General features: G+C 39.2%; 3 protein-coding genes across 3 annotated transcripts; 1 reads left to right on the top strand and 2 right to left on the bottom strand.

The window, feature by feature from the left end:
• Positions 1-1,062: 1,062 nt before the first annotated feature.
• Positions 1,063-8,476, bottom strand: LOC113169186 (von Willebrand factor A domain-containing protein 7-like). Its single transcript, XM_026370380.1, has 16 exons — positions 8,404-8,476; positions 7,821-8,014; positions 7,462-7,731; positions 7,205-7,298; positions 6,783-6,914; positions 5,056-5,239; positions 4,788-4,957; positions 4,581-4,693; positions 4,383-4,499; positions 3,765-3,977; positions 3,548-3,680; positions 3,316-3,465; positions 3,024-3,116; positions 2,677-2,942; positions 2,286-2,579; positions 1,063-2,165 (listed from the first exon to the last, which is right to left on the bottom strand). Exons 2-16 carry the CDS (start codon positions 8,001-8,003, stop codon positions 1,668-1,670), a joined length of 2,910 nt encoding a protein of 969 aa, XP_026226165.1. The 5' UTR covers positions 8,004-8,014; positions 8,404-8,476; the 3' UTR covers positions 1,063-1,667.
• Positions 8,477-11,166: 2,690 nt separating this feature from the next.
• On the bottom strand, positions 11,167-16,197 carry LOC113169188 (von Willebrand factor A domain-containing protein 7-like). Its single transcript, XM_026370381.1, has 15 exons — positions 16,015-16,197; positions 15,626-15,901; positions 15,373-15,466; positions 14,766-14,897; positions 14,476-14,662; positions 14,210-14,379; positions 13,972-14,084; positions 13,770-13,886; positions 13,205-13,420; positions 12,988-13,120; positions 12,751-12,900; positions 12,509-12,601; positions 12,162-12,427; positions 11,779-12,072; positions 11,167-11,658 (listed from the first exon to the last, which is right to left on the bottom strand). The coding sequence occupies exons 1-15, from the start codon at positions 16,195-16,197 to the stop codon at positions 11,182-11,184; spliced, it is 2,901 nt and encodes a 966-aa protein (XP_026226166.1). The 3' UTR covers positions 11,167-11,181.
• A 3,209-nt stretch (positions 16,198-19,406) lies between these two features.
• LOC113170347 (protein ABHD15) lies at positions 19,407-21,803 on the top strand. The gene is made up of 3 exons (XM_026372415.1): positions 19,407-20,301; positions 20,686-20,915; positions 21,023-21,803. Exons 1-3 carry the CDS (start codon positions 19,528-19,530, stop codon positions 21,693-21,695), a joined length of 1,677 nt encoding a protein of 558 aa, XP_026228200.1. The 5' UTR covers positions 19,407-19,527; the 3' UTR covers positions 21,696-21,803.
• Positions 21,804-22,065: the final 262 nt, after the last annotated feature.

Here is a 22,065-nt window from a genome sequence, read left to right as displayed (position 1 = left end):
CCACGGACACACTCTGCAATACGCTTTCTTTTCAGCTTCTAAATCGTGGCTCACTGACCAGATACGCGAACAAAGCACAGGAGTGCTGAAAGGAAGTGGCGCAAATCCAGAGGTTGCATGGGAGAAAGTCCTGTGGTCAGATGAGACCAAAGTAGAAGCTGGAGGAAAAAGAGGGATGAGTTGCATCCCAAGAACACTATCCCTACTGTAATGCATGGGGGTGGTAATGTCATACTTTGGGGGTGCTTTTCCACAAAGGGGACAGGACGTCTACATTAAGGAGAGGATGAATGGGGCCATTTATTGTGAGATCCTGAGCAACAACCTCCTGCCCTCAGTCAGAGCATTAAAGATGGTTTGTGGCCTGGTCTTCCAACATGACAACGTCCCGAAGTACACAGCCAGGATAACCAAGGAGTGGCTCAGAAGAAGCATATCAAGGTTCTGGAGTGGCCTAGCCAGTCCCCAGACCTCAATTCAATAGAACATCTTTGGAGGGAGCTTAAATTCTGCACGCTCAGCCACCTCACTTTCAGTATTTAAAAACTACTGAAAACAGAACTTTTCCACATCTTCCTTTGCACCTAAAAAGAAAAAAATAACTTTTCTGATCTTATGTACTTGCATCTCTTGAAACAAAAACACTTTTGATAACACTTTGCTTGGATGTTTTTTCTCCTTGACTTAGATTTTGTTTACTTGCCTTGTTCCTCATTTGTAAGTCGCTTTGGATGAAAGCATCTGCAAAATGACTAAATGTAAATGTAATAATTAAATACTCAACAAATAATCTGTTGCCAAAGTGGAGTCATGCAGGACTTCTAGTTGTTCCTTTGGTACGATCAACATGAAGTAAGAAGGCATTTAAGTGGCGTTTTAATATCTGTTTGGGCATGATAGCACAATAACACTGCTTTGCTTGTACCTTAAGGATTTAATTATTATTTTATGTAAAACAAATTGTGTGTAACGTTCTCAGAGTCTGTAGGCGTCTTCCTCTGTCAACTGATTTGTATTGATTTTAACAACATTGGCAAAACAATAAACAATAACTAGAGACACTTCAAATTGAATTTAAGCTTTAATACACTTCTTTTTCTGCATAAGGAGGGATAAAACCTGTGGGAGTGGGAGCCCAGGAGTCTGTGCGTGGATGTGAAACCGTCACCTCAAAAATATGTAATTACAAATGTTATTATATCTGACACCTTACAGTTGCTTATTCTGCTGTCTTATACTTTTACTTTGAAGGGACCAGAGTGCGAACTGTTTTGTTTTTTGCTTATTGTATCTATATTGTATTTGCTTCATGTTTTCATTTATGGGGATGAAAAGCTAATCTGAGAATCAAATCAAACTTTATTTTTATAGCACATTTTAAAAAAAGTTAAACAATGTATTTAAATTGATTAAATACATGTAATCATTTAACAAAAATGTTTGAAACCTTAATCAGAACTAAAATATATGAAGGATCGCTGATCAAAGTATCACAAAAACTCCAAAATTCCCACATATCCTATGTTAATAATAAAAAAACATCAAAACCCACACATAAATTAAGATTTTACAGAAAGTGCAATAAGCAGTAAACTGTGTAACATACAGTACATGAAGTCATTGTAGTTATTGGTTAACACCCAATAATGTCGGTAAGACACATCTCTCTATGTGATTTGGAAAATTGAGGCTAATAGAGACATGCTAAAGCAAAGAAGAAAAAACTGAACAGGTTTGGAGGCCATGGACACAGCGCCTTGTGGTTTAGTAGTGGTGACATTGACAGATACGGTGGGTGTTGTGGCATCGGCGGTTGGAGTAGTGTTAATGTTATTTTTACGAACAGTGTAGAAACACGAGCCTACGTTACCCACTTGATCCACAACCACCAGTTCCACATCAGTTGAACAGCAAGATGCATTATAGGTCACAAGGGTTATGGTACCATTGCCAGCATCCAGGCTGGTGTTCATGGTACCATTGCCAGCAGCCAGGCTGGTGTTCATGATACCATTGCCTTGTCCGAGACTAATACGATCAATGCCTGTCCCGTCAGCCCCATCAGTCACCTGAACTGAGAGTTCCCACATGGACAAGCTGCAGTTGTCAGAGCAGTTGGACTGCAGGCTGAGTAGCTGACAAACTGGAGCAGTAAAATCAGTGACCTGTAAGAAGAAAAGGGAAATGAAGGTGATCACTGAACCAATCAACATAATAATCAAGTTCCTGAATATGCTGCATAATATTTGGAAAAATTAGATCGTCTTCCTCAGTTGGATATTTACCGTTTTAAGGACAGTGAAACGCAGAACAACATAGTTTGTGTCTGTAGCTCCGGGAGCCACAGCCTGAATGGTCAGAGTGACGACAGTACCAGACGTGGTGTTTGTAGGGGCTGTGATGTTCACTGTGCCATTAGCACTTCCTCCTGTCTCCAGAGGTAAACTGGATGGAACAGTTGAAGTAAAACCTTGGTCATTGGTAGCTTGGATGCTGAAGGTTCCTCCTGCACCATCAGTTGTCAAAGTGAAAGGAACTGAAAGTGGTGTTCCTGGTACTAAGACACTGTCTGCATCGGTCTAAAAACAGAAAGCAGTCAGTATTAGTTGTATAGTAACAGTTCAGTCCGTCTTCAAAGACTCATCATAACAGTTCAGACAGATGCATTTTACTTACAGCAGTAATAGTCACTGTAGAAGCTCTGATGCTGGTAGACGACTGCCTTTGGAAGGGCACTGAGGAAGTGTTGCTGATCTCGCCTTTCACAAGCACCACAAACTCAGCTGATGGTATCCTGTCAAAGTGAACTAAGAACTCTCTTCCACCCTGAGCCTCCACGCTGCCATTAACTTTCCCCGACCCCGAGGACTCAACCAGAGTGACTTCTGTCACGATTGCAGACTCACTCCCAGTTACAGTCACCATCAAGCTACCGTTGACGCCTTCAGAAAAAAGATTACAACTAATCAAGTGTGTCTAAGATAATCAGTGTTTGGCACATCGCAAAATTCTGGTTGTTTTACCAGCTCTAGGACGATTGTCTACAACATCAAAACCTCCCAACGGGGCCTTTGACACCTCCAGAAAGTTAAACAGGAAGTCGACTGGACTCTGACCTACACAAAAAGAGGTTACAAGGAAACGTTAACCAGAGGGACCAAGAGAACAGAACAATTTCTAACAATGTTCCATTCACCTCCATTTAAATGGGTTCATGGTCTAAGGCGTTCCCCTAACCACTAACCACTTGTGATTCTGGCTGTTGATGGTGAAGTTAATTAGAATAATTTAATCTATAATAATACCACGCCTCACCTACGACCTTCAGATTGTAGGGATTTGTTGACATCATGTTAATTTGCCACAATCCTACTTGTGTGTTTAGTCTCAGTGTCTGGAAGTTTCCGACTGACTGGGATGTTATTATCAATGGTCCGGTCATGTTTGCGCTGCCCTGAGGTACACCTAAAGATGATCCAAAACACACACTGTTAAAAAGGTCAAGAGTTAACTTCATTCTTCATTAATTATTTTTTTACAACATCACCTGATGGACTGATGAGAGTGAAGTTGACCAATGTCCCAGTGATGAAAACTGTGAGGTTTCTTACTGACTCGTCAACGATGAAAATGAAGTTTTCAGTCATTCCTGTGCTCCTGACGGCTTGAAGAAGGGTCACCTTGAAGATGAAATTAAACTGGTGACACAAAGAAATATTTTCGAATGTATAAAAATAATAACTATGAGAGCATTTTGTACAAACCCGGGAGGAACTGGAGGACTCTGTTATGATGCTGGTCGCACTGAGTAGCTCACTTTTTGTGACCACAATAGCCTGACCTCCTGAAGCCTTGGCCAATTCTATGTAGAGTTGAGCATCAGACTTTGTCATCCTGAATTGTTGTTGTTGTTGTTGGTCATTATCACTCTGTCTTCGGCGTCGAGACACTAGTAAGTTAGTAATCATGAAATTCACCTGAAACAGGTGAATGAGAATTTAGGCCCAATGTGATCTAGCCACAACTATATGTTTAAGGTCGTCCACCGACAATTACGAGAGATTAAATGTAATATAAAATTAAAAATATTTAAAGCATAAAGCCTTGGATGAAATCAGCCATCTCATCTTTTTCATCTCGCCTATCCCTTCTGCACGTATTCAACCCCTTTTCAGCACACTCGCACTGTGGCTGTTGTGGATATGTTATTCAGAAGTTGTTGAAGGTAAACAACTCATTTTGGTCCTGGGCACAAAAAATGTGACTGTTGTATTTTTTATTAAACAAAAGACAAAGTAAAATGAAGGTATAGTCCATGTTAAGATGATGTTGCAGTTAATACATTCTTGATTTCTATGTTGTATGATTTTTGGTGAACTTACCACTGACTTGGTCTGTTCTATGAGGGCGATCACTGTACTTTTCAGGTATTCATCTTTAGCAGTTGCGTCAGTGAAGAGGAAGATCTCAGAGCCTGGAGGAGCACCAGTTAAAGCCAACTGTGAAGAAGAGGATGAGTTTTCACATGGTCACGTTTTGCAGAAACTTGTTTTTAAACTCCTTTAAAGATTCGAGAGCACCTGAAGTCCTGAAAGGCTCATCTCTGGAAAATCTCCTCCACCACTTGCTGTTAGTGAATTTATGGCACGTTTGAAGGCATTTGGGTCTGTAGTTCTTATTAGTGGTCCAAACTCTGGGAACCAAGTAGTGACATGAGAAAGAGTTAAAAAAGTCAAAATTAAACTACATTAAATTATAAAGTCATACCTGGGGCCTTGAAATCTTACCAGGGTCATTGAATGGTACAAGAATGTAAACTGAGGGTTCGTCTTTTGTTCCCACTTTGTTGTCGATTATAGCTGATGTGACGGTTTTCACTGCATCTATTTCGTCACCCATGCTCCCTGTGGTGTCGATCACAAAACAAAGAGCTTTACCTTTGGAAATTGCCATCATCCTAAAAGACAAATGGAGAGGGACAGAAGGACAAGGGTTAAAAAAGTCTTTGTAAGAAATGCATTAACTATATTTAAAACATGCTGAACGGTTTCTTACTGCAGGAATTGTTTGTCACCAGCAGCCTGTCGGACATTCTCTAGTAGCTCACTGGTTGCAGCTATAGCTATACTTGCTGCTTTCCAGTGCAGATACCCATGGCTGGAATCAACTGTGTCTTTGTTAATCCCACCTGTAGGCTCAATCATACTTGTATAATCAAAGCCTCCATGGCTGCACTTTCCTGTTGGGACAAAATCGTTCATATTGTTTTATCAGTTTTATTTGTAAAGTGCCAATTCACAACAGAAGTTATCTCAAGGCACTTTACAGTGTAAGGTTTAAGACCTTACAGAGTATAATTATACAAAAGATTACACAGAAAACCCAACAATCCCATTTGAGCAAGCTTTAGGCAACAGTGGAGAGGAAAAACTCCCTTTAGAGGAAGAAACCTCAAGCAGAACCAGGCTCATAGTGGGCGGCCATCTGCCTCGACCGGTTAGGGTGAGTGGAAAGACAAGAGAGAAAAGAACAGCAGGCAACAAAGACAATAACAAGCACCAAGAACATTGGGCAGGTGAAATGGATTCTGGAGATGTACAGCTCCAGGCCAAGGATACCTGCAGAAAAGTACAGAAAGAAGAGACAGAGAGGAGGAAACACAACTAAAAGAGAGAGAAGACACAAAGTTAATGACATGCAATGGTGGCATTTGACATAGGAGAGAGGAGAGGAGCTCAGTGAATCAGTAGAGTTCCCCCAGCAGACTAACCTTTAGCAGCATAACTAAGAGATGGTTCAAAGCGACCTGATCAATCTCTAACAATAAGCTTTATATAAAAGGAAAGTTTTAAGTTTTAGAAGCTGGTTCCACAGGAGAGGATCTTGATAGCTAAAGGCTCTGCCTCCCATTCTACATTTGGAAACCACAAGTAAACGTGCAGTCTGAGAACGGAGAGTTCTGCTTGGAAGATATGGAACTATGAGTTCTTTAAGATAAGATGGAGCCTGATTAAGTGTTTTAAATGTGAGGAGAAGAATTTTAAATTTAATTCTGGATTTAACAGGGAGCCAATGGAGAGAAGCTAACGTAGGAGAAATATGATCTCTCTTGATAAATGCAGTCAGATCTCTGGCTGCAGCATTTTGGATTAACTGGAGGCTTTTTAATGAGTTATTGGGACAAACTTAATAGTGAATAACAATAGTCCAGTCTGGAAGTAGAAAATGCACGGACTAGTTTTTCAGCATCACTATGGGACAGGATGCTCCTAATTTTAACAGTGTTTCTAAGGTGAAAAAAGACAGTTGTAGAGATTTATTTGGTATTTGAAGTAAAGAAGATATCCTGCCCAAAGATAACTCAAGAGATCTCATACAGTGTTACTTGAGGTAATACTGTAGATAGACTTACACAGAAATGTATTTCCTTTAAAATTGTTTACAAATAAACTTCAACTTCAAGTATGTTTTTAAAAAATATATTTTGTGTTCAATCAAGTATTAATGAAACTGTTGTAGGCTGGTGTCTAGTGTTGTAATGCAGGATTCCTGTTATAAGTGGTGCAAGTGATTTGCACTTTATAATGAAATGGTCCGAAGGTGACAACACTTACTTTCACTATGTGTAAATATAGAAACACCTAATGGTTATTTCACATCACAGTTAAGTTTCGTGGGGGCATATTTTTCTTTCATTGTTTAGACACAAAATGTTTGAATTGTACAGTTCAGAGACCATTTATGTAATCTGAAGAATAACAATAATAATGAATTGAATTTACCAGTGGGTTTAGAGGAAAAGGGTTTAATAGAAAAATAACCCGACGTGAGTATCTTTTCCGTTAGGATATCCTCCAAAATGTTGTTTTTGCAGTCATTTCCATTACAGTTGCGGCAGGTTGCTCTGTTCACAGCTGTAGATCAGATTAAACTGGATTAAAATTCACACAATAGGTTGCACACAATAAGCTCCAGTGCAACAAAATGCAGCAGCATATAGTATGGTATATATGGATTTATGTCCAAAACAAAGTACAATAAAAAATTTCCAGAGTGGCCAATAGAGTGAGGCCTAACCAGATCAGGAAACTTTTTATGACTACAATCATATAAAGTGTAATCATAATAGGCAGTGAACACTTTGTCAATATTTCCACAGCTGACACAACAAAACATACACTGACATTATTCAGTATCTTTTTACCTGCTATGTTTCCAATGCTGGTGCGGGGTCTGATCAGATTTGAGTTTGGAAGTTCGTATCCTATTTCCACCCAGTTACTATGACTGTAGAAATCCTTCATGGTTTAAAGGAAGACATTAATTAAAATTTACAAACACATATACGTTCACATTGTTAACATTTAATAAAGTAGATATTATTTAATTCTTTGAGCATCTGCCTACATCAATCATTGTTTTCTATTATAAAATGGAAATAAAATGAGCAACTAAAACTACCTGTAAAGTGTGCAGTAGTGTTCCCAGTTGTTCTCTTGCTGCCTTATAGTTATTTTTTTTATTGCTGGCTTTCACAGCTGACAATCCGTCTGTGATTATTTTCCTTCCCTCTGCAAGTTGCTCATTGTCAAAGTGGTAGCTAGCGTCGAAGAAATGAGAAATATCTACTTGTCGATTTGTTTGTTGGATCACGCTGATGACTTCCTGGAAACTCTTGGATGACTTCGCTCCACAGGCAGCAGCAACAGACTCAGAAGTAAAAGGCTGTGACTGTGTATGCACATATGCACTTTTGTTAAAGTGTCAAATAAAATTTATTGATAATTAGAATTAATAAAATAATTAAATTACATTCATACCGGAAAAGTGAAGTCTTTGCCTTCAGCCAGGGCCACAGTACGGCACACCCGCAGAGTGACATTTAAGATAGCACTCTCCGTGATCTGCTGATGAGTCAGAGAGTTGCCTCCAAATAAGAGGATCTTAAACCCAAGAACTCCAGTCGGCATGAGCAGGAGACACAAAGCAACCAACCCGGCCATCACTGCACAACCTGTTCAACAGAGAAAAACACAGTCAATGATGCTGAAACTGCAGTAACTATACACCACAGGTAAATAGTTACTACTACAAGGTGTGATTAATAAAAATGCAGTGTGCATTATAAATATAATACATTTAATGCTGATGAGTTAAAGAGTTACAAATACTGTCCATCTACTTAAAGCATAGCAAATACATTTTAGTCCTTATTATTTCACATAAATTCTTGCATGTCCACCAAGAAACACCAGAATGGTGAATAAATTATGCTAAAAACAAACTCTCAATGATATCACAACATGTCATAATATTATATTAGGTTAGCAACAACAATAAAAAACAATCAATACATTGATATCTAAACATTACTAATAATTATCAGCCAAGACATTACTATACCTTAGTTCTTTATGTTGCTTTATAGGTGATCCACTGACAAAAAGATTTATAAAGCTCCACATGCAGGGTGGAGTCATTACTGTGCTATACCCGTTCGACCTGTTGACGCGCCACATGGTGAGAACATGTCTTATTCAAAGATTAAAAAAGGCACTTTATAGGCTCTTGTCTTTAGGTTAATTAATTCATTTTTTTATGGACGGTGTATGTGCACTTACTAGAAAAGACAACTTTGCCAACTCCAGGAAAACCTTCCAAATAATTTATGCACAGAAAATATTATTAAACTATTGTTGAATATTATTTACTTTTTCACCCTTTGCAAGTGCTTTCACATGAAATCAAAAAATTATTGTCTGAAAGATGTCTAATATTTAATCACTGTTCTTTACATAATGAAGTGGATCAAATTATATAATTAGGAATATGGTTATATTTTCCCTTTGTTTATTACTTGTGAAAATAAAAGTAAATGTTGTTGCTGTGATTGATCACAGATCTTAAGAAATGTACAGCGCTGAATCCTGTACACTTCGATCGTGTTGATCAGAGCTGAGGGGTAAATCTGAAAGCTGCGTAGAACTACTTTTCATGATAACAGAAATATATTTTGACAGTTCACGTATCTTGTAGTAATCCATGGTATGTGATTTAGGGCAGTCAGTCAGACTGTGACCAGCATGCAGCCAACTCATGAGAAACAACTCTTACTGTATATGAAGATGGAGTTGAGCCAGAAGACATACAGGTTTTTTGTTTTTAATTTTCCAGTCGGTCTGCATTCTTAACTTTAAATAGTCAGATGTTTGGGAAGACTGTCAGTCATCCAGGTGGAGTATGTGGAAGAATTTTAGTGGTTTGAATTCATTCTCAATACGTAAAGTTGGATAGTGGCAAATGACAATGAGATTGTAAAAATAAGCCTAACTATCTCCATACTCTGGGATTAGGGTAACCTCAACCTGCTTTGAAAGACAAAAAAAACCCAAAACAAAACAAAACAAAAAAAAAACATGGACAATAGTCGCAGCACCAGCTGTTATTATCTATTATTAATTTGCATTATCTGTATTGTAAACTGATATTACGAAGTTCAGCTGAAAGCTCTGGCCCCATACCAATGTTGACTGTAGCTACCATAGACGGCAGTTTGTCTGCACACATAAGAACACAGTTTTATAAATTAGGTCCCTCAACTGTGTCTTTGTTAATCCCACCTGTAGGCTCAATCATACTTGTAAAATCAAAGCCTCCATGGCTGCACTTTCCTGTTGGGACAAAATCGTTCATATTGTTTTTTCAGTTTTATTTGTAAAGCGCCTATTCACAACAGAAGTTATCTCAAGGCACTTTACAGTGTAAGGTTTAAGACCTTACAGAGTATAATTATACAAAAAATTACACAGAAAACCCAACAATCCCATTTGAGCATACTTTAGGCAACAGTGGAGAGGAAAAACTCCCTTTAGAGGAAGAAACCTCAAGCAGTTGGAGGTCTGGAAATAGACTACCTGTCCGATCCTGCTGCCACTGTGACCTCTTCACTTACTTTTAGATCAGACTTTACTGTAAATACTCAGAGATTAGCGATTACACAGGACTTGTTCTACCTGTTGCTTTGGAATGATTTTATACATCAGTTTTAGCATCAACGTCAGCAGCACGTAGTCAATTGTTTGGTATGAAACAAACAAACTGATTGTTCAAAACAAATGATCCAAGTGACTTATTGTGCCTTCATTTACAAAAGGAACTGAAGATCTTTCACTTTCACTTTAACATAAACGTGTACATTTCCACTCTGCTTTCTTTTTCTAAATCTGTATTTCCACATTAATCTGTTTCTGTGACAGAACAACATTTAAACTTTAATTTAATTTGAGCCTTGATACACTTTTAGACTCTCACTGAATACATCTTAAACAACTGCAAAAAACACTCACACACTGATACAGTAGCACTGCACCTTATACACTTAATTTATTTGCAAATGTCTCCTTTGGGCTCAGTTTTTCTCTGTTGCATAAATGTATAGAGCATTTTCTATGTAGGACCAGTTGATACAAAAACTACCAGTGATTCACATCCTACATCTTCATAATGAAATAAAAATGACATAATAATTTAGTAATGTTTTTCAAATAGTAGGAACAGGAAAGAAACAAGCAGTTTAAATGTTGTTCATAATATAGAGAAAATTTTATGAAAGGTTTAACAAAAAATGAAATAGTTAAACAGTGCTAATGTTAACCTTAATATCAACATTGGGATCCTTGATAATTAAAGTGACATCTTTACATGACCCGCATCTAAAAAACAGCACAAACATCTCCATCAAACTTTGAAAGTACTGTCCATGTTATTCTTGTATTTAATGTTGCATAACTTATAGTTTTTTTTTAGAAGATTAACATTAATCACATAGTTTCACAGAGGTAATGTCATGTTAACAATCCAAATACCTTTAGTTCAATAAGGGAAGATGAAATGTTAAAACACCTCTTAGGTTTTGATAAATCTTAACATTACAACCTGCCATTACATGAAAAAGTATGTATGTGGCATGGTATGCGTGAATTACCTATCTCTAGTTCTTTAATTGCATGTCTTTGAGATTTTGAGCTCCAGGACAATTCATACTATTCTGTGTTTAAAATATTTTGGATTAATGTCGCTGTTGTGATGTGTATAAACTGCCAAATGAGGTTTTACAGTTTGCACATTGGTTGGTTTCCTAAAGCTTAAAGTGCATTTTAAAATCCACCTTTTAGCAGATCCCTATCCTAGATGGTAAACTAAACCTACAATTGAAAGGCTAAAGCAAAGAAGAAAAACCTGAACAGGTTTGGTGGCCATGGACACAGCAGCTTGTGGTTTGTTGGTGGTTGTGGTGACATTGGAAGATACGGTTGGTGTGGTGACATTAACAGGCACGGTTGGTGTGCTGTTAACATTAATTTTCCGAACAGTGTAGAAACACAAGCCTACGTTACCCACCTGATCCACAACCACCAGTTCCACATCAGGTGAACAGCAAGATGCATTATAGGTCACCAGGGTTATGGTACCATTGCCAGCAGCCAGGCTGGTGTTCATGATACCATTGCCTTGTCCAAGACTAATACGATCAATACCCGTCCCTCCAGCCCCATCAGTCACCTGAACTGAGAGTTCCCACATGGACGAGCTGCAGTTGTCAGAGCAGTTGGACTGCAGGCTGAGTAGCTGACAAACTGGAGCAGTAAAATCAGTGACCTGTAAGAAGAAAAGGGAAATGAAGGTGATCACTGAAGCAATCAACATAATAATCAAGTTCCTGAATATGCTGCATAATATTTGGAAAAACTAGATCATCTTCCTCAGTTGGATATTTACCGTTTTAAGGACAGTGAAACGCAGAACAACATAGTTTGTGTCTGTAGCTCCGGGAGCCACAGCCTGAATGGTCAGAGTGACATCTGTACCAGACGTGGTGCTTGTAGGGGCTGTGATGTTCACTGTGCCATTAGCACTTCCTCCTGTCTCCAGAGGTAAACTGGATGGAACAGTTGAAGTAAAACCTTGGTCATTGGTAGCTTGGATGCTGAAGGTTCCTCCTGCACCATCAGTTGTCAAAGTGAAAGGAACTGAAAGTGGTGTTCCTGGTACTAAGACACTGTTTGCATCGGTCTAAAAACAGAAAGCAGTCAGTATTAGTTGTATAGTAACAGTTCAGTCCGTCTTTAAAGACTCAGTTCAGACAGATGCATTTTACTTACAGCAGTAATAGTCACCGTAGAAGCTCTGATGCTGGTAGACGACTGCCTTTGGAAGAGCACTGAGGAAGTGTTGCTGATCTGCCCTTTCACGAGCACCACAAACTCAGCTGATGGTATCCTGTCAAAGTGAACTAAGAACTCTCTTCCACCCTGAGCCTCCACGCTGCCGTTAACTTTCCCCGACCCCGAGGACTCAACCAGAGTGACTTCTGTCACGATTGCAGACTCACTCCCAGTTACAGTCACCATCGAGCTACCGTTGACGCCTTCAGGTAAAAGATTACAACTAATCAAGTGTGTCTAAGATAATCAGTGTTTGGCACATCGCAAAATTCTGGTTGTTTTACCAGCTCTAGGACGATTGTCTACAACATCAAAACCTCCCAACGGGCCCTTTGACACCTCCAAGAAGTTAAACAGGAAGTCGACTGGACTCTGACCTACACAAAAAGAGGTTACAAGGAAAAGTTAACCAGAGGGACCAAGAGAAAAGAACAATTTCTAACAATGTTCCACTCACCTCCACTTAAATGGGTTCATGGCTCAAGTTAATTAAAACAATTCAATCTATAATAATACCATGCCTCACCTACGACCTTCAGATTGTAGGGATTTGTTGACATCATGTTAATTTGCCACAATCCTACTTGTGTGTTTAGTCTCAGTGTCTGAAAGTTTCCGACTGACTGGGATGTTATTATCAATGGTCCGGTCATGTTTGCGCTGCCCTGAGGTACACCTAAAGATGAAACAAAAGGCACACTGGTAAAAAAGTGAAGAGTTAAACCAACTTCATTCTTCATTTATTAATTTTTTATGACATCACCTGATGGACTGATGAGAGTGAAGGTGACCAATGTCCCAGTGATGTAAACTGTGAGGTTTCTTACTGACTCATCAACGGTGAAAGTGAAGTTTTCAGCTGTTCCTGTGCTCCTGGCTGCCTGAAGAAGGGTCACCTTGGAGATGAAATTAAACTGGTGACACAAAGAAATATTTTCAAATGTATAGAAGTAATAACCATGAGAGGATTTTGTTTATACCAGGGAGGAACTGGACGACTCTGTTATGACGCTGGTCGCACTGAGGAGCTGACTTTTTGTGACCACAATAGCCTGACCTCCTGAAGCCTTGGCCAGGTCTGTGTAGAGCTGGCCGCTGGATCTCACCATCCCGTGCTGTTGCTGTTGTTGTTGTTCAGTATTATTACTCTGTCTTCGACGACGAGACCCTAGTAAGTTAGTAATCATGAAATTCACCTGAAATAAAAACAGCTGAATGAAAATTTCAGGCAAATGTGATCTGAGTTCTTGTTTATCTGAGTATATACAAGAATGACGTGCTTAGGCCACAGCTAACTACGTAATGGAAATTTTATCAATAATGGGTCACCCGAAGAGCATTTTGGAGTAGCATTACCAGTAAATATCTATAGAGCCTTAATATAATTGTGTGTTTTTAAGTTAATATGTTCAAAATGTACCTATGCAACATTTCAACAACCCCCCCCCCTTTTGTTCAATATGCAACATGTGCTTATCTATGCTGTATATAACATTACATTTTGTTTTTGTTTTTTGTTTTTTACAATGACACAATTGAACTTACCACTGACTTGGTCTGCTCTATGAGGGCAACCACTGTACTTTTTAGGTTTTCATCTTTAGCAGTTGCATCAGTGAAGAGGAAGATCTCAGAGCCCGGAGGAGCACCAGTTAAAGCCAACTGTTTGTGAAGAAGAGGATGAGTTTTCACATGGTCACGTTTTGCAGAAACTTGTTTTCAAACTTCTTTAAAGATATGACAGCACCTGAAGTCCTGAAAGACTCATCTCTGGAAAATCTCCTCCTCCACTTGCTGTTAGTGAATTTATGGCACGTTTGAAGGCATTTGGGTCTGTAGTTCTTATTAGTGGTCCAAACTCTGTGAACCAAGTAGTGACATGAGAAAGAGTTGATTTAATATTACAATCATCACTTCATTTTACTTTAGTGGAAAAATAAACTACACCAATTTATGAAGTCATATCTGGAACCTTGAAACCTTACCGGGGTCATTGAATGGTACAAGAACATAAACTGAGGGTTCATCTTCTGTTCCCACTTTGCTGTTGATTATAATGGACGTGACGGTTTTTACAGCATCTATGTCGTCACCCATGCTCCCTGTGGTGTCGATCACAAAACAAAGAGCTTTACCTTTGGAAATTCCCATCATCCTAAAGGACAAATAGAGAAAGGGAGAGACAAAGGGGTTAAAAGTCTTTCTAATAAATGCAGTAACTATATTTAAAACATGCTGAATAGTTTCGTACTGTAGGAATTGTGTGTCACCAGCAGCCTGTCGGACGTCCTCTAGTAGCTCACTGGTGGCAGCTATCGCCATTTTTGCTGCTTCCCAGTGCAGATACCCATGACTGGAATCAACCTCGTCTTTGTTGATCCCACCTTTAGGCTCAATTGTACTTGTAAAATCAGAATAACCTCCATGGCTGCATTTTCCTGTTGTCAGTTTAAAATAGGTCAACAAAATGCTCCATGCAGCCTTATTCATTACTCCTCTTTAACACACTTATCTTAGTAATTTGATGTTACATGAATTTACCAGTAGGTTTAGTGGGAAAAGGGTTGATATTGAAATATCCCGAAGTAAGTATCTTTTCCATTAGAATATCCTGCAAAATGTTGTTGTTGCAGTCGTTTCCAACACAGTTACGGCAGGTTGCTCTGTTCACAGCTGTAGAAAACAATAGATATACATAGTAAGAAGGATTTGGTTGTTTCTACACATAAACATTTATAGAAATGTGCACTATTTTGTAGATCGCCACCCATATATACACATCATCTGACTCCACCATAAGCCCAGGGAAAAAGAAATCTGAAAACATTAAATACTGTAGTGTTTCTTCTGAAAGATGAATATAATAAAAAATTCAAATGTTTAACCAAGACTTTGAAAGTGGCCAAGATCCTTGAGGATTCATTAACAATGAGGGGGCACCTTTGCTCAACAGGGGCTTGACCCCCTAGGGCCCCCCTTTTGCACGTGCCTGGTTATACATCATATGAACAGGAAGCAGGCTTGTACAGTATGAAAGAGGAAATATACAATTTGAAGGTTCATAAACAGTCTCAAAATAAGTGCAAATAAAGAAGGTGGGGAAATTGTCTCTCTCTGAAACTCACACAGACATGATTTGATTTTATACCTGCTATGTTTCCAATGCTGGTGTCGGATTTGATCAGATTGGAGTTTGGGACCTTGTTTCCAATTTCCACCCAGTTACTATGACTGTAGAAATCCTTCATGGTTTAAAAAGGGAAGCTAAATTCAATATTTTTTTGTTATGAGCGTTGGTTAATAACACATAATATTTTCAATTCTTTGTCCATCTCCACACATCATGCTGCCAACACTCAACATTTCTCGATTAAGAAAATTAAATGAGTAACAGAAACTACCTGTAAAGTATGCAGTATCTTTCCCAGTTTTTCTCTTGCGGCCTCAAAGTTTTCACGCTTGTTGCTGGCCTTCACAGCCGACAATCCGTCTGTGATGATTTTCCTTCCCTCCATAAACGTCTCGCTGTCGAAGTGACAACTTGGGTTGAAGAAAGTAAAACTGGTGTCTACTTCTCGATTTCTTTGTTGGATCATGCTGATGACTTGTTGGAAACTCTTGGATGACTTTGATGCTCCACAGGCAGCAGCAACAGACTGAGCAGTTACAGACTGTAGCTACACACACATACAAACTTTATTGTCATATCACATCTATTAATAATACAGGAACTGATCATTTGAAAAAAAAAAAAAACATAAAACATAATTTGGTTGAATTTAGTTCTTACAGGTAAAGTGAAGTCTTTTCCTTTAGCCAGGGCCAGAGTGTGGCACACCTGCAGAGTGACATTTAAGATAGCACTCTCAGTGATCTGCTGATGAGTTAGGGAGTTGCCTCCAAATAAGCCGATCCCAAACCCAAGAACTCCAGTCTGCATAAGCAGGAGACACAACACAGCCAATGCAACCATCACTGCACAACCTGTTGAACAGAGAGTGAGGGAGACATTCAAAATGCAGCTAGTGCAGTTTAATAGTTTTACCATTATGCAGTAGATGGTTTAAGGCAAACACAGTGTAAGTCATTATGGCCAGTCCTCCCAGTATATAAGAAAATTTGGACTTGCAGGTAGAAGTGTCCCATCGCCTGTGGGTTAATCTCAGTTGACAAGGATGGGACACAAGTTTTTGCTGCAACACTTAACCCCTGAACTCCCTTTGTGGCTGAGCTTCAGGAAAGAATCTATCAAGGTTTGGTACACAGACCTGACCCATCAGAACATATTCTGCTTAATAATGACATACTACGAGTCAGTCCTTCAGTTTTTGGAAGGATTATTAGAGTAGAGGTGATACGTGTGGCCTCCGTCTGATTACTCTTGATCCACTTTCTCCTTTCTCCCCCTCTCCCAGCCATGTTTGTGTAAGTTCAAGTATGCATTATAAGTTAACCGGTAGCTGTTCACAATGTCAGTATCACCATTACTGTGTTGGATTTGTTAGACCTGTAACTTGAGAGCTAACACTTCATTGTTACCATTATTCTTTGAAATCAATGGCTTTTTTCCCCACTTTGTGCAGGACAGACCAAAAAACCTAAACCAAAAGAAGTGCTGACAACTTGTTAATGGTTTTAATCGTACAGTAGCAAATCTTTTACAAACAAGTTGCTGCATTCACCATGTTACGGAAGTTTTCATAACAATACATTATTATATCAGGTGTATAAATCAGGTCAGATCACACCTCACCACACTGGTCAAACAAATGAACAAACATGTTGTAGTTACATATACTATAGCCCTGCTTAGCACCGCTTTAAAAGACCAGCTTAGGTCAAATTACAAGTTTAAGTGTGATTTGTATACAATTGGTAGCCCAGTCTTTTGTGGCTGCATTACACACCATAAAATTTAGTTTGTTTACCCTCCTCCTACAATCTGTAGGCAAACACTCAAATCATTTATTGCAATTTAGTGCCAAAAAATAAATAAATAAATAAATACTTGTGCAATATACAATGACTTAACAATAAGCCAAGTGCAGACTGGTGTAAAAGAAATAAATTAAAATCTTAAAACTGACAAACTGTATTTTTTGTGACAACAATCAGCTAAAACTATACTGTACCTGAGGCGTGGATGTCGTCTTGTAGATGACTTGTTTTTGGTGAAAACTTCATTTATAATGCTTCGTATCCAGGGTGGAGTCATTACCCTTCTCATTCATGCTGTTGCCTTGGCATCACAGCATAATGGTTCTGTTTTAAGATAAAACAAAAAAACTACACTAGAAACCCTGAAACATTAACACATTTTGTGTTTCTTCCACTAGAAGATGTAGTTCCACTTGATATGAATCAAGTTAAATCAGGTGACGTCACAATTTTGTAGCAGACTGGACATCATAGGATGTGGTGTAAAACCTGAGCTACAATTAATATCTATCTTTTTGGGATAAAACAATTGCCCAACAATGGTTGCAGGACATGTACAAAATTACTTATTTAATTGTTCCACTTATTTCTTTGCATGTCCCTTTCTTTGATTGAAAAAGACCTTCTGGGGGATTCTGTCAGTGGCACTTTGGACGTATTCTAACCAATGCAGGGATTTCTTCCTAATGCAGCTATTAGGAGAATTGCAATAAAATGGAAAAAAAAAAGTGTAACTGCCAGTCAATTTTTTTTAGAATTAAGTGTAGAATTGAGTTGCAAATGAGATGTATATTTGAAAAGTATAAATGGTAAGAAACACCTTTAAAATGACATGACTGCTTTCTGCAAAGCAAATTGAATGGGACCCGAGACAGAACCCTGGTGAACACCACACAACAAAGCTTTCTGACTCCAATAATCAAAAGTAGCACTGAGACCACTATACTACAGAACATTCTCCAACATCAGCAAGCATCAACAGATCATCTGATATCTTCAGGTAAACTGAAAGTAAAATCCTCAGTCAAAATGACTTTGAGCCAACTAATTGTTGAGAAGTTGAAAACAATGCATACAATGGAGGTTACTACGCGGAAGAAAGTATTCCAGTAAATGTACAGCACCAACAAATCAGGGGTGCTAGATTTCACCTGTAATTACCAACTAAAAGAATGGTAACCATGATAAACATGAAGTCTAACATGTCATTTTTATACTGATTATGGTTCAAATGACCAACTCCAACAAAATGTTTAAGGAAAGGATAATGTTTAATGTAATAAAAGAGTTTAGTCAACATAATATGTTGTAGTCACTGAACCTTTATCAATTCGAGTTAACTGAGTTCAATTTACAATTTCTAAAAGCATAAAACAATATCAGTTTCCTTATCAGTACAATAACTGGTGGTTTATTTATCCAACTAAACAAAATCAATTTTTATGTTGTTGTTTTATACAACATAGAGAAAGTTATAAAAAATAGTTCAAAGACAAAAAATATTTAAGATAAAACACTCCACTTAGTAACGCAAATGAAGTGTGTTACCACTAAATGAGGTTTAAAAAAATATCCTACATAATCACATGGCAGCAACTCAATGCATTTAGGTGTGTAGATAAGATCAAGATAATCTGAAGAGGGAAGAAAGGTTATTTAAGTGACTGAACGTAGAAGATCTCAATCCAATAGACCACCTAATGGTACACCTAATAAAGTGTTTATGAAATGAGGGGGGATAAAGATGGAGATTCAACAAAGAGCGGGTGTCTTAAAACCTAGGTGACCACGCTGCCATGAAAGGGTTAGAGTGTTGTACAGTATCACATTACACATGGATTGAACAACACTGATAAAACATGACCCTGCTGTTCTTAGTGCGATTGTGATTTTATTTGTTCATTTGAAAAACCTCTATTTTTAAATCTTACCTGGAATTGGGGTGAAATACTAGTTAAACAACCATTTATACAGTTAAAGCTGGAACAGTCCTACAATTTACTGTTGTATTTATCCAAATATTATTCATGGATATATTAATTTATTAAATACAATACAGAAGAAATAATGACGGGCATGGGACAAGGTCAGAAACTGTAATCACGTTAACATTATTGGGGCAGATCTGTGTGGTCTGTGTTTGCTCAGTTTCAATCTGAGCTTGTTCTTGCAGTAAATGATTTATGGAGAGAGGAGAAAGGGCGGGAGGAGGAGCAACAGGAGTCAAAGTTAAAAACTATTTACAGGACAGTATTTTATTTTTGTGTGTAAAGACTTTACTCTTATTAACAAACTGAAGAAAGAGGGGGTCAGAGGTCACTGAAGAGACCAGCAGCAGAAGCTCCCAGAGAAAACACTGGATTTCATGCTAAATTACGACCTTTGGTATTTACCAATGGCATCATTTGTATGGGACTGCTTGTTCTGCCTGCTCCCATCCCTGTTACTTCTCATGCTGTGGCTGTCTCTCCGCTGGCCCACAGCACAGTGTTGGGCGAAGCTGGCTGTCAGGGCTGCAGGCTGGAGACTCTGGGTCTTCATCTGCCTGGTCCTGGTGCTGCCGCTCGAGAGGAAAAACCAAGAAAGAACAGAACTGACCAAGGAGGCCGGATCCCCAGGGACGGATGTTTTGTCTGGGTCTGAGGAGACCTCAGAAGAACCTAAGCTTATCTGCAAACCCACTGCACTGGCCAAATATCTGCTGCAGAAATGTGGCTCTCTGGCCAGGCCGAGACCGGCCGCCTGGCCCAGGGGAGACCCTCACCTCCAGACTCTGTCCAACTTGCTGTTTGGACAAGTCAAAGACACGTTACAGTTCACAAGAGACCATCTGTTACTGAAAGACGGGGGAATTGTGGCTCTGGACTGGGCTGTTGGGACAAGAGTGGTTGAGGCTGTTGGGTGGAAGAAGGAGCAACTGTCAGATGGAAAGGCACTGGGCTGCTTCACCTCGACACCTCCTATCCTCCTCCTCATCCCTCAGTCGTGGGGAGGGATGACCCCCCACCTGAAGTTGTTATGCCATCAGGCCTTGCACCAGGGTTTTTATGTGGTGGTGTTTCACCCTCGAGGTACAGTGGGATGTCAGCTGACAACAACACGACTGACTGAGTTTGGAGACCCAGCTGATCTTGAACAGGTATAAAAATAAGTTTTTATTTTTAAAAAACGAAAACATAAAAGTTATTTTCTTTTTGAATGTAAGGCTTCTGCTTTTTCAAACTAAATTAGGATCATCAGTGTGCAGTTAAAATTATATTTAGTTGTAGGATAATATTGATTTTAACTTATGTTACACTACAAAACAACATACTACTGCTACTACTAAAATGAGCTATTTACCACTAAACGCAAGTACGACTGAGTCTAATGGGATGGACTGTAATAAATTTTGATATGATGGTTTGTACTAGATGAAATGTTAAAGGTTCATCAAAGTTTTTAACATGGAGTTTACTTTTCCTTGGTTGTCTATACAGATGGAAAAGCCAGTCTCAAACCACTGTTATTTTTCTATGTTCAGGCTGTGCATTACATTCACAGCCGCCACCCGTCCTCTCTGCTCGTTGCAGTGAGTGAGGGTTCAGGCTCAGGGATCCTTCTTTCCTACTTGGGGGAGTGTGGATCAAGTACGTACCTGACAGCGGCTGCAGCCATTTCACCTGTTCTTCTGGGCCAACGGTGGTTTGAAACAGCCATGCCTCCTATTTACCGCTGGGGGGTGCTGTTCCGCCGGAAGGAGCAGCTCAGTAGGTGAGAGAAATTAAAGCAAATGAAAATTATTAGTAGTTATAAGAATGATTTAATATCTATATGGACACAATCATAATCGTGTGTTTTTGCATGGGCTCTGGTTTAAGATATGCAAGTTCCTTCAGAGCGGTGCTGGATGTGGATCGGGCCCTCAACTGCTCTTCTCTCAGGGACTTTGAGGAAACTCTTTTCTGCTCTTCAACCCAGCTTCCGCAGAGAGCTTCTAGGCCTCTAAACTCTGGACTAATGGATGAGAGGGGGTACCCAGCCCAGGACTGGGACAGGTACTGGGACAGGAATGAACCACTGAGAGATGCTGATGAGGTGGCAGTCCCTGTGCTCTGTATCTGCAGCCGTGATGACCCTCTCCTCCCGCCTGCATCCTCATTGCCCCTTCCACTTTTCCAGAGCAATCCCTATTTCCTTCTGGTTTTGACAGACAAAGGAGGGCACTGTGGTTTCACTGTGGAGGGCCAAGAAGAGATGGAGGGAGGGACGACCAGAAATGAAGAGGTGGAGGAAAGTAACTGGAGTCACGTTGTAGTTTTGGAGTACTTCAGAGCTGTGGCCGATTTCCTAAAAGGGGAGGAGAGGGGTGTGGAGAGCTGTGGTCTACTAGGAGAGTTTATTCAAATGGAGCAGAGCAACAAAAGCAACACAGCCCCTCCTCGCAGGAGGAGAACCACCATGATGAGGAGACAAAGACCACAGGCACCTGAACAGAACAGCGAGGACACAAAGGAAGGGAAGTTCAAGTGGAAGAGGTCCTACACACGCTGAGAAGGAAGAGAGTGGACGATGAGATCAGGAGAGAAATATGTTATCAACTTAGGATAATACCAGGATTTTTATGGAAAGACTGTCTTTGAAAGAAGTCAACAAATAAAAGCAGTGAACAGCTGTTAATGTCATTAGAGAAAAAAAGTTATTAAAATGTTTTTTTAAACTCACTTTACTAACAAGTTAATCAATAAGATGCATGAACTGTTATAAAGACAAATCAATGTATTTTAAACAAATCTTTAAAAGTGCAGTGGGAGAACAAATTCACATAAATAAAATGCAGTATTGCATCAGTTAAAAGTTGCATTGTACTTGAACACTTCAGGAAAAACCATACAAAGACATAAAAAAAAAAAACCCGCTCTTT

The sequence above is a fragment of the Anabas testudineus genome, chromosome 14, assembly GCF_900324465.2.
Source record: "Anabas testudineus chromosome 14, fAnaTes1.2, whole genome shotgun sequence".
NCBI lineage: Eukaryota > Metazoa > Chordata > Actinopteri > Anabantiformes > Anabantidae > Anabas > Anabas testudineus.
Note: the sequence above shows the minus strand (reverse complement) of the source record. Positions and strands in the feature narration are given on the sequence as shown.